Below are 13,344 nucleotides of genomic sequence, written 5' to 3' on the forward strand. Positions count from 1 at the left end.
TAATAGATATCTGGGGAAATCTTGGGGATATGGTAGCTTTGACTAGGATAGTGGTGGGAGATTCAAGAGCTATTTAGGAGGTAAAAAAGGCAGCAGTTGTTAGAACATTGATACTTTGGAAATGGTGTTGAGGAACAGAGAGGAGCCAGTTCTGATGTGTGGGTTTTTCTTGGTCAAACGGTGGCAATATCCATTGTGACAGACAATAGTGGATGAGAATCAGGATTGAGGAAAATGATATGAGCTAGTTTTATGCAAAGTGAACTTAAGGTACCTCTGAGAAAACCAAAAGAAGTAGGCAGTTGAAACTCAAGCGTAGAGATTTGGACTGGTGATATGATTGGTGAGTCATCTGGATATGGGTATTCATTGAAACCACAGGATCTGATGAGAAAACTGGTACTCATTTTGTCACCTGAACATTCATACAGCAGCTAAAGTGTGTTGCAATTATTCCTCCAATAGCTAGCAAAAAGGATAAGGTACATGAAGTTGAATATTTGCCAGAATCTAATGATCAGAGAAAGTCTGAGATGGTATTTTCTTGACATTTTACAAAATTAAAATGTAATGCTACTTATTTTTGTACAAATTTTATTACTTTCTTAATAAATCTTACATTTTTAAAGGTTGTTCATTGCTTCAAGGATTTATGTGATCAGATCATCTCACTTGGCATTTAATTAGTAGGATGCAGTTCATTTTAGGTAGTTTATCATGTAGTTTTCATATTATGTTTAATTTTTATGTGATAAAGATTCTTCTTATTACCTTAATTTGGGAGTCCATGCATGTACCTAAAGCAAATTAAGTGCTAAGACAATAAAGAAATATGGAGATAAACTGGCCTAGTAAAGTAACATACCCCTTTCCTTTTATTTTTTTTTAAACATTTCAAAATATCTTATTGGATTGAGTATCAGGACCATTTCATTCATTCATTGAGTGAATATTTACCTAGGACCTTTTGTGTTCTAGGCATTGAACTATGCACTGGTGAATAAAACATAGTGTATTATGGAAGATAATGAACAAAGTCTAGTACACTGTCTGGTACTAGTTGGTGCTAAATAAATATTTGTTGGCAGAATAAACCTAACATCTAATCTAAAAGTTATGAAAGTTAAAAAAGAAAGTATTGTGATAGAGAATGAGGAAAGGAAGCTACTTGGATTAAATGATCAGAATAGAGGTCTATCTAAAGAGAAAATATCTGAAGACAAGATTTGAAGACTAATTATGTGCCACTCATGCTTAGCATTCTGGTCAGAGGAAACAGCATGGGCACAGACCCAAAGGCAACATCATGAAAACAGGCAGTTGTAGTTTCTGCCCAGTATCAACTTACCCTTCTTCTAGCAACTTTATACAACCATTGCTGCTCTACTTTCCAGCCACGTACTTCCACCGAAGGTGACTCCACACCTTGCACAAGATCTCAGGTCTGGCTAATCAGAACACTGCATTTCTCTGGTCAGGGTTTAGACCTCTGACTCACTAGGACCTGTGAGATATAATTTAATTTTACTGAGAATGGCAAATGAGTGGGGGGCTCTTATCCAATATACTTGAATTTGAGGTCAAAATAAGGCCAACAAAAAAAAAGTAGAGGACCAACAGAATGGTCAGAAATCAATTCTCTATGTACGCAGGTGGTTAGGTTGGGTAACACTTGACTCTCGAGAACATAAAGGATCTCTGTGTTGTTGAAACATATTGAATGAGAGGGAAGTGGGCTTAAAGATGATTCTGGGGATATAAACAGAGTCCTATTAGTCTCATAGACTTTGATTGTGGAGTTTGGATTTAATTCTAAGAACACTGAAAATAAACCATTTAAAATAGAAAAAAAAAACATCTGTTTTTCTAAAACTGCTGTTTTACCTGTCTGGTAGTTCCCTTGATGACCCACTTGCAAAGCTGTCTTTATTTGACCTGACTCAGAGCTCTTCCAGCATAAAAACATTTTCCCTGGGGTATTTTTGAAAACACAGGCAATTTATAAATTTTCCAGCTGCCTAAAATTGTGGATAACAGCTGGGACAAAGAATTGATTAACCAAAGGGCTTATAAGGAAAAGCTTAGCAAATGAGATTTCCATAGGGGCTTTGAAAAGTTTCAACATCTTTTGGGAATCTACACATGAATGTGTAGGGCTGTGTGAATGCTCAGGAAAGACCTAAGAAGAAGAGCCCTATATTCTCATCTTGGGATAACCTTGAGTCTCTGTGAGATCAGGTAGTGAATGCTAACACAGAGCTATCAACTGCCTGTCTCAATGTTAAAGCATTCCCCAACATTTACATAGAAATTTTTGGCAAATGTATGTAAGAACATATCTGTTTAATTTATTAGCTGACTACTAAGATAACTAATCAGAAACTTTAGTAGCCACACATGACAAAGAATATGGGCTTTATAGGATTAGTTCACAAAAGTCATTGGGGAGCAGAAGTTGGGAGGATAATCTGATGTCCAGGGTCGCCATATTATTTAAAAAATCCAGTTTTCACAAACACACAAAACCTCATATAAATGTATAAAGAATCAAGAAACCATAGTCCATACCTAGGAAATAAAGCAATGAGTAGAAACTGCCCAGGAAACATAGAAGTTGGACCTACTAGGCAAGTACTTTAAGTCAGTTATTTTATCTAGAGAACTAAAGGAAACCACGTCTAAATAACTAAATGTAAATATGAGACTAATATCTCACCAAACAGAGAATATCAATACGGAGATACAAATTATAAGAAACAAATAGAAATTCTGAAATAAACAAGAAAAGAACTGAAATGAAAACTTCACTATTATATTGGGGATATCCAATACCATACTCAGGTTCAATGATTCACTAGAAAGACTCACAGAACTCAGAAACTGCCATATTCATGGTTACAGTTTATTATGGCAGAAGGATATATCATAATTGACAGAGGGAGAACTTACATGGATTAAATCTGAGAGAAATCAAGTTCAAACTTCCAAGTATCCCTTCCCAGTGGAGTCACATAGGTATGTCTTTAATTGTTCTAGCGGGAATGTATGACCACACATGTGAAACGTTGCTAGGGAAGTTCACCTATGCTTTGGTATCAGAGTTTTCATTGGGTTTGTCAATCACGTAGGTATGCAGTGCCCATATGAATGACCTCAGATACTCAGACTCCAGTCTTCCACAGAGCAAAATCAGGCATTCATCACAAATCACTTTTTTAGGATAAACTTATCCAGTCAAACTGGTACAGTATAGCACAAGGGCTTAGTCATACAAAAACAGGAGTTTACCATAAATACCATAAATACAGTATGGTTCAGGGCTTTAGGCATACAGACACTTATATCAGGAAGAATATTCCAAGGGCTCAAAGGCTACTTTCCAGGAGCCAGCTAATGGCCAGGCCCAAAGATAAACACTTCTTTTAAATGTATAAGATCTGAGCAACCCAATCCTCCTACCTAAGGGTTTAACAGCAGATTTGAGCAGGCAGCAGAAAAGAATCAGCAAACTTGAATATGGGACAAATGAGATTATCCAGTCTGAAGAAAAGAAAAGAAAAAGAATGAAGGTAAATAAATATAGCTTGAGAGACCTGTGTTATTCCATAAGCATATCATAATATGCATAATGGAAATCGCAGAAGGAGAAGAGAGAGAGCAAGAGACAGACAGGAAGAATATATCAAGAAACAATGGCCAAAACTTCCAAAATTTGATGAAAAACATCACATATTCAAGAGCTCAATAAACTCCAAGCAGGAAAAACTCAGAGATCCACACTTAGATACATTATGATCAAACTACAGAAAGACAGAGACTCTTGAAAGCAGTAAGAAAAAATGTAATTTTAACATGTGCAAGTGCTCCTCAACAAGATTAACAGTGGATTTCTCATCAGAAACCATGTAGGCAAGAAGGCAGAGGGATGACATGACATATTCAAAGTCCTTGGGGAAAAAAAAATCACCAACCAAAGATTTTGTATCCAGCAAACTTATTTTTAAAAACTGAAGAAGAATTTAAGAGATTCCCAGATAAATACAAAGTAAAGAAATGCTAGAAAGCCTGCCCTATCAGAAATATTAAAGGGAGTCCTACTAAGAGTGTTAGACAGATCACTGAGGCAGAAAATTAACAAAGATATTCAGACCCTGAACTCAACACTGGACCAAATGGATCTGATAGACCTCTACAGAACTCTCCACTGAAAAAAACAGAGTATACATTCTCATCATTACGTGGCACATGCTCTAAAACTGACCACATAATCGGACATAAAACAATCCTCAGCAAATGCAAAAGAATGGAAATCATACCAAATGCTCTCTTGTACCAGAGCACAATAAAAACAGATGTTAAGACTAAGAAAATCACTCAAAACCATGTAATTACATGGAAATTAAACAACATGCTTTTTAATGACTTTTGGGTAAATAATGAAATCAAGGCAGAAATCAAGAAGTTCTTTGAAACTAACGAAAACAAAGCCAAAACATACTAGAATCTCTGGGACACAGCTAAGGCAATATTAAGAGGGAGATTCACAGCACTAAATGCCCACATCGGAAAATTAGGAAGATCTTAAATTAACAACTTAACATCACAACTGATAGAATTCGAGAAGCAAGAACAAATCAACCCCAAAGCTAGCATAAGACAAGAAATAACCAAAATTAGAGCTAAACTGAAGGAGACTGAGACATGAAAAACCATTCAAAAGATCAACAAATCCAGGAATTGGTTTTTTGAAATAAATAAGATAGGCCACTAGCTAGACTAATAAGGAAGAAAAGAGAGAAGATCCAAGTAAAACAATTAGAAATGATGATAAAACTGTTACCACTGACCACAAAAAAATAAAAAATAACCATCAGAAACTACTATGAATACTTCCACACACACAAACCAGAAAATGTAGAAGCAATGGATAAATTATTGGACACATACACCCTCCCAAGACTGAACAAGGAAGAAATTGATTTCCTGAACAGGCCAATAACAAGCTCTAAAACTGAATCAGTAATAAGCAGCCTACCAACCAAAAAAAGTCCAGGACCTGATGGATTCACAGCCAAATTCTACCAGATGTACAAGGAAGATCTGCTGCTATTTCTATAGAAACCATTCCAAAAAATTAAGAAGGAGGGACTCCTCCTCAACTCATTCTATGAAGCCAGCATCATCCTGACACCAAAACCTGTCAGAGACACAACATAAAAAAGAAAACTGAAGTCCAATATCCTTGATGAACACTGATGCAAAAATCTTCAACAAAATACTTGCAAACTGAATCCAGTAGCACATCAAAAAGTTAATCCACCACAACCAAGTAGGTTTCATCCTGGGATACAAGGCTGGTTCAACATACACAAGTCAATAAATGTGATTAATCACATAAAATGATAGACAAAAACACGATTATCTCAATAGATACAGAAATATCTTTCAATAAAATTCAACACCCCTTCATATCAAAAACTCCTGATATACTAGGTATTGAAGGAACATACCTCAAAATAATGAGAGCCATCTATGACAAACCCACAGCCAACAGTATATGAATGGGCAAAAGCTGAAAGCAATCTCCTTAAAAATCAGCACAAGACAAGAATGCCCTCTCTCACAACTCCTATTCAACACAGTACTGGAAGTCGTAGCCAGAGTAATCAAGCAAGAGAAAGAAAGAAAAGGCAACCAAATAGGAAGAGAGGAAATCAAACTATCCTGTTTGCAGACAAACATGATTCTATACCCTGAAAAACGCCATAGTTTCAGCTCAAAAGCTCCTTTAACCAATAAACAACTGCAGTAAAGTTTCAGGATATAAAATCAACGTATAAAAATCACTAGCATTCCTAAACACCACTAACAGCCAAGCCAGGAGCCAACTCAGAAAGGCAATTCCATTCACAATTGCCAGAAAAAGAATAAAATATCTAAGAATACTGCTAGTCAGAGGTAAAAGATCTCTATAATGAGAATTACAAAACACTGCTCAAAGAAATCAGAGAAGACACAAACAAATGAAAAAACTTCCCATGCTGATGGATGGGAAGAATCAATTTCATTAAAATGGCCATACTACCCAAAGCAATTTACAGATTAATGCTATTCTTATCAAACTATCAATGACACTCTTCACAGAACTAGAAAAACTATTTTAAAATTCATATGGAACCAAAAAAGATCCTGAAGAGCCAAAGCAATCCTAAGCACAAAGAACAAAGCTGGATGCACCATGTTATCTGATGCCTCAAACTATACTACAGTGCTGCAGTAACCAAAACACCATGGCACTCATAGAAAAACAGGAACATAGACCAATGGAACAGAATAGAGGAAATAAGGCTGCAACTCCTATGACCATCTGATCTTCAACAAAGCTGACAAACATGCAATGGGGGAAAGACTCCCTAGTCAATAAATGGTGCTGGGATAACTGGCTAGCCATATGCAGAAAATTGAAGTTTGACTCCTTCCTCACACCATATACAAAAATCAACTCAAGATGGATTAAAGACTTAAATATAAAACCCAAAACTATAAAAACCCTGAGAGACAACCTAGGAAATACCATCCTGGACATAGGAACAGGAAAGATTTCATTACTCCAACTGTTGATGGGAGTGTAAATTAGTTCAACCATTGTGGAAGACAGTGTGGTGATTTCTCAAGGATCTAGAACTAGAAATACCATTTGACCCAGCAATCCCATTACTGGGTATATACCCAAGGGATTATAAATCATTCTATTATAAAGACACATGCACACATATGTTTATTACAGCACTGTTCACAACAGCAAAGACTTGGAATAAACCCAAATGCCCATCAATGATAGACTAGATAAAGAAAATGTGGCACATATATACCATGGAATACCATGCAGCCATAAAAAAGGATTAGTTCATGTCCTTTGCAGGGACACAGATGAATCTGGAAACCATCATTCTTAGCAAACTGACAAAAGAACAGAAAACCAAACACTACACGTTCTCACTCATAAGTGGGTGTTGAACAATTAGAACACATGGACAGAAGAAGGGGAATATCACACATCAGGGCCTGTGGGGGGATGGGGGTTAGGGGAGGGATAGCAGGGGTGGGATAGCAGGGATAGATAGAGGAGAGAAAGCATTAGGAGAAATACCTAATGTAGATGACGGGGTGATGGATGCAGCAAACCACCATGGCACACGTATACCTATGTAACAAATCTGCACATTCTGCACATGTACCCCAGAACTTAAAATATAATAATAAAAATAAAATAAAATCCCAAGAATGTCAGCACCCAAAAAAAAAAAAAAAAAAAAAAAAAAGCTAATCCAACTGTATTTAAATAAATAACCACACTCAAGTGTTGGGGTAAAACTAACATATAACTGGAATACAGTGTTTTGACTATTTGTGTTAAAGTAAAAACATAAAGAACTGTAAACAAATACTGTATTCTAGGTTTGTGTTTTAGAGAAGTATGGGCTCACAATATTAAAAACTTTTTCCTTCATGACTGTAAAAATAAGTAAAGGTTTGTGGATAGTAGCAGCCATATTTCTCATATTACTATCTTTGGAGAAGGGAGTTACAAATACAGAACAGGGAAAGGCTGAAATGAATTCTGTAGTGTTGGGCTAGAATTAGAGGTGTGAATATGAAAGGACCACAAACTGGGTGGCTTAAAACAAGAGAAATGTATTATATTACAAATCTGGAGTCTAGAAATCTGAAATCAGAGTGTCAGCAGGGTTAATTTCCCTCTGAAACCTATAGGGGAGAACCTTTCCTTGCCTATTCGTAGTTTCTGTTGAATTTCTGTAGTAGCCCCACTTATCCTCTGTTTTACTTTATGGTTTCAGTTACCTGCAGTCAATTTCAGTATGAAAATAGTAAATGAAAAATTCCAGAAATAAACAATTCATAGGTTTTAAATTATGTGCCCATTCTGAATAGCATAATAAAGTGTCACGCCTAATCCATCCCATGTAGAACACGAATCAGCCCGCTGCTCAGTTTATCCATGTGGTAGATGCTGCCCACTCCATTAGTCACTTAGTAGCCATCTCTGTCTCAGTGATCAGACAGAATGTCTTGATACTGCAGTGCTTGTGTTCCAATAACCCTTATTTTACTTCATAATGGTCCCAAAGCACAAGAGTAGTAATGCTGGCAATTTGGATATGCCAAAGAAGAGCCATAAAGGGCTTCAGTGAAAAGATGAAAGTTCTTGAGTTAATAACAACAGAAAATAATAACAACAAAAAAAAATTGTGTGCCTAGGTTGCTAAGATCAGCACAAAATCAAATCTTCTATCCATGAAATTATGAAGGAAAAATAAATTCATTCTAGTTTTGCTGTTGTACCTCAAACTGCAAAGATAAGATGGAAGAGGTGTTAAATTTGTGGACAGAAGACATGAACAGAAATGTGTTCGGAGTGGCCTGGTGCGATGGCTCACACCTGTAATCCCAGCACTTTGGGAGGCCAAGGTGGGTGGATTACCTTAGGTCAGGAGTTCAAGATCAGCATGTCCAACATGGTGAAACCCTGTCTCTACCAAAAATATAAAAATTAGCCGGGCATGGTAGCACATGCCTGTAGCTCCAGCTACTTGGGAGGCTGACGGAGAATTGCTTGAACCCAGAAGGCAGAGGTTGTAGTGAGTTAAAATTGAGCCACTGCACTCCAGCCTGGGAGATAGAGTATCCTCTGTCTCAAAAAGAAAAAAAAAGAAAAAAAGAGAAAAAGAAAAAGAAACGTGTTCTGACCAATGACACGTTTTACCAGAAAACACTGAGCTAGTACAAAGCATTTTACATGTCACATCTTCACAAAAAGATTAGTACAGTATAATAGGACATTTTGAGAAAAAGACATAAACAGCATTTATATAACTTTTATTACAGTACATTATTATAATTGTTATATTAATTATTATTGTTAATCTCTTATTGTGCCTAATTTATAAAACTTTATCACAGTATGTATGTACAGGATCAAAACATACTATACACAGGGTGTAGTACTGTCCAAGGTTTTAGGCATCTACTGGGGATCTTGGAATGTATCACCTGTGGATAAGGGGGTACTGCTGTAATCTTTGGCACTCCTTGGCTTACAGCTGCAGCAGTTCAATCTCTGTCTCTGTCATCACATGGCATTTAAGCCTGTGTATCTCTGTTCCTGTGTTTTTTCTTGTTTTCTCATAAGGACACCAGTCAAATTGGATTAAAAACTAACCCTATTCCAGTATGACTTCATTTTAACGAATTGTATCTGCAAAAATCCTATTTCCAAGTATGTTCTCATTCTTAGGTACTGTGGGCTAGCACCTCAATATATCATTTTTTCCACATTTAATAGATTTATTACCAAGTGCTTTCAGGAAGGTAATACAAATTTACATTCTATTTTATGAAAAGACATTGGTAAATATGATAAATATGACATTAATTGATGATATTGGTTCTAATCAATATGTCCTTGATTACCACTAAGGATAATCATTTCTCACATAGCATTCTGGCCTTCTTTTTAAAAAACAAATTGTGGTTAAAAACCACATGATATTAAATTTAATGTCCCAACCATTCTAAAGTATACAGTTCTGTCAGTAAAATATATTCACATCGTTGTGCAAGAGACCTCTAGAACATTTTCACTTTGAGAAACTGAAACTGTATATTCAGTAAACACCAATTGCGTCCCCACCCTACCACCCACCAGCCATTGGTAATCACATTTCTACTTTCTGTTTCAATGATATTGACTAGTTTACACACTTCATATTAGTGGGATCATATAGTATTTGTCCTTTTATGATGGGTTATTTCACTTTGCATTAATGTCTTTGAGGTTCATACATGTAGCATTTGACAGGATTCCCTGTTTTTTAAGACTACGTAATATTTCATTTTATGCACATGCCATGTTTTCTATATCCATTCATCTGTCATTGGATATTTGGGTTGCCTCCATCTCTTAGCTTTGTGAACAATGTTGCAATGAACATGGGTGTGCAAATATCTGTTGGAGATCCTGCTTTTTAAAACATGTCTTCTTGGGGTGAGAGGTGGGGGTGGGGTGCACAATTCAACTTACAGCAATTTGAAAGAAAAAGATAGCAATTTTACTGTGAAGAAATCTGGAAAACACTGTTTTAACCAAATGACAAAATTATCATTACTAATAATGGAGCAAATTGATACCATATATGCCTTTTGATATGGTGCACTAAAAGAAGGTAACACCATTTCTGTGATATTCATACCAAAAATGCATATCCTGAATGTAAACAAGAAAAAATCTGACATTCTACTGAAAGACATTCTACAAAATAACTACTCTTAAAAACTATCAAGTTCATGGAGATAAAGAGGGAGGAACTCCAGATTAAAGGAGGTTAAGGAGACTTTATGAAAAAATGTAATGTGTGATCTTGAACTGAAATCTGGATCAGAGAAATTACTTTATTGGGACACTTGGTAAAATTGGAATAAGGTCTTCAGGTTAGACAACAGAATTATATCAATGCTAAATTCCTAGTTTTGATAACTGAACTGAAATTATACAATAGAATGTCTTTAATTTTAAGAATTTTCACAAAGCGTTTTAGAATTAAAGGGGAATCATGTCTGCAGTTTGTACTCAGCTACTTTAGAAAAAAATTGTACATATAGACAGATGGATGAACACGTAAACAGAAATGATAGGCTGCACACGGTAGCTCACGCTTGTAATCCCAGCACTTTGGGAAGCCAAAGCAGGTGGATCACCTGAGGTCAGGAGTTTGAGACTAGCCTGACCAACATGGTAAAACCCCCTGCCTCTACTAAAAATTAAAAAAAAAAAAAAAAATTAGCCAGGCATGGTGGCGCCTACCTGTAATCCCAACTACTCAGGAGGCTGAGGCAAAAGAATCGCTTGAATTCAGTAGGCAGAGGTCGAGGTGAGCCAAGATTGTGGCATTGCACTCCAGCCTTGGCAACAAGGGAGAAACGCTGTCTCAAGGGAAAAAAAAATAGAAATGATAAAAGAAGTGTGGTAAAATATTAACATTTTGGTAAATCTGAGTATATGGCAGTGGTTGTACTATATTTAAAACATTTTGCAAATCTAAAATTATCTCAAAATGAAAACCTTAAAAATAATGCTGTAACCAAAATAAGAAGAATGAATGCAAGGGCAAAATGTTAATGCAAAGAGAATATAAGAGCAACTATTCAGGAATAGGATGGGGAAAAAAAATCAATAGTTTTTACACAGCTGCTTCATCAGGTTGTAGCCAGATTGCCTCTTTAAGTGGGACCCTGATCCATTCCTTCTCACTGGGTGGGGCCTCCCTGCAGGGGCTCCGGCCATTCCAGCCAGGATTATACGAGCAGAGTTCTGATCACTCCCTGGGACGGAGCTCCCAGGGGGAGGAGTGGCTACTATCTCTGCAGTTTGGTTGACTCAGCCATTCCAGCCTGCCAGCTTTGAAGAGTCCAAATGGTCTGGACAAGGAAGGGTCCCCCACAGTGCAGTACACCTGCTCTACCAAAAAACAGCTAGACTGTTTCTTTAAGCAGATCTCTGATTCTACTCCTCCTGACTGGGTAAAACCTCCCATCAGGGGTCTCCAGCTACCTCCTACAGGCACATATGGGCTAGCAACAGGTCAGTACCCCTTGGGATGGGACTTCCATATGAAGGAGCAGGCTGCCATCTTTGCTGCTTCCTGATACTGTGATACTTCCAGGTGTGCGGAAAGCTGAGGCAACCAGGGTCTGGAATAGACCCCCAGCAAACAGCAGCAGCCCTGTGGAACAGTGGCCTGACTGTTAAAAGAAAAACAAACAGGCCAGGCGCAGTGGCTCAAGCCTGTAATCCCAGCACTTTGGGAGGCCGAGGTGGGCAGATCATGAGGTCAAGAGATCGAGACCATCCTGGCCAACATGGTGAAATCCTGTCTCTACTAAAAATACAAAAATTAGCTGGGGGTGATGGCGTGCACCTGTAATCCCAGCTACTCGGGAGGCTGAGGCAGGAGAATTGCTTGAACCCGAGGGGCAGAGGTTGCAGTGAGCCGAGATTGTGCCATTGCACTCCAGCCTGGCGCCTGACAACAGAGTGAGACTCTGTCTAAAAAAAACAAAAAACAAACAAAGAAACAAAAAGCAGAAAAATACCCACAAAAACTCCATTCAAAGGTCAGATACCTCAAAAATTGAAGGTAGATAAACCCACAAAAATGAGAAAGAATCAACACAAAAATGCTAAAAACTCAAAAAGCTGGAGTGCCACTTCTCCAAATGACCACAGCACTGTCCAGCAAAGACACAGAAATGGGATGAGGTGGAGGAGATGGCTGAATTGACAGAAGTAGGCTTCAGAAGGTGGGTAATAACAAATGTCTCTGAGCTAAAGGAACAATACTGTAACCAAATACAAAGAAGCTAAGAATCATGACAAAACAATACAGGAGCTGAAAGCCAGAATAGCCAGATTAGAGAGGAACATACCAACCCAATGGAGCTAAAAAACACACTATGAGAACTTCACAATGCAATCACACAAGTATCCATAACAGTATAGACCAAATGGAGGAAAGAATCTCAGAGTTTGAAGACTACATTTCTCAAATAAGATAGGAAGACAAGAATAGAGAAAAAAGAATGAAAAGGAATGAACAAAACCTTTGAGAAATACGGGATTATGTAGATACTGAACCTACAACTGACTGAAGTACCTGAAAGAGACAGGGAGAATGAAACCAAGTAGGAAAACATACTTCAGTGTATCATCTAGGAGAACTTCCTCAACCTAGTAAGACAAGCCAATATTCAAATTTAGGAAATCTAGAGAACCCCAGTAATATACTACATGAGAAGATCAACCCCAAGATATATAATCATCAGATTCTCCAAGGTCGAAATGAAGGAAAAAATGTTAAGGGCATTCCATGGATTTCATGGATACTAACTTCATAAGACAAAAGCCACCCCGGCCCAGATGTTTTTGAGAGAATTACTTCTCTATTTTGGCCTCCTGCTACGGGACACCACTTTTATGTTTTCTAGAAGCCCTCTAGAAAAATTAAACAATTAGCTAGGCATGGTGGCATGTGCCTGTGTTCCCAGCTACCTGGGAGGCTGAGCTGGGAGGATTACTTAGGCCTGGGAAGTCAAGACTGCAGTGAGCTGTGGTTGGACTATTGCTTTCCAGCCTGGGTGACAGAATGAGACCCTGTTTGGAAAAAAAAAAAAAAAAGAGGAGAAATTAAGATATTTCCAAATAAAGAAAAGCTGAAGGATTTTCTTACCATTAGACCTGTCCCACAAGAAATGCTCAAGGTAGTACTT

General features: G+C 37.5%; 1 protein-coding gene across 1 annotated transcript in view; it reads right to left on the reverse strand.

Moving 5' to 3' along the window:
- Nucleotides 1-1,167: 1,167 nt before the first annotated feature.
- The window catches only part of CASD1 (CAS1 domain containing 1), a 74,707-nt gene continuing 62,530 nt past the window's right edge, over nucleotides 1,168-13,344 (reverse strand). Inside the window, exon 18 of the mRNA XM_032252940.1 lies at nucleotides 1,168-1,504. Coding sequence (XP_032108831.1) covers nucleotides 1,475-1,504 — 30 coding nt within the window. The 3' untranslated portion in view covers nucleotides 1,168-1,474. The remainder of the gene's footprint in view (nucleotides 1,505-13,344) is intronic.

The sequence above is a fragment of the Sapajus apella genome, unplaced genomic scaffold, assembly GCF_009761245.1.
Source record: "Sapajus apella isolate SASKATOON/1434 unplaced genomic scaffold, GSC_monkey_1.0 scaffold81, whole genome shotgun sequence".
Classification (NCBI taxonomy): Eukaryota; Metazoa; Chordata; class Mammalia; order Primates; family Cebidae; genus Sapajus; species Sapajus apella.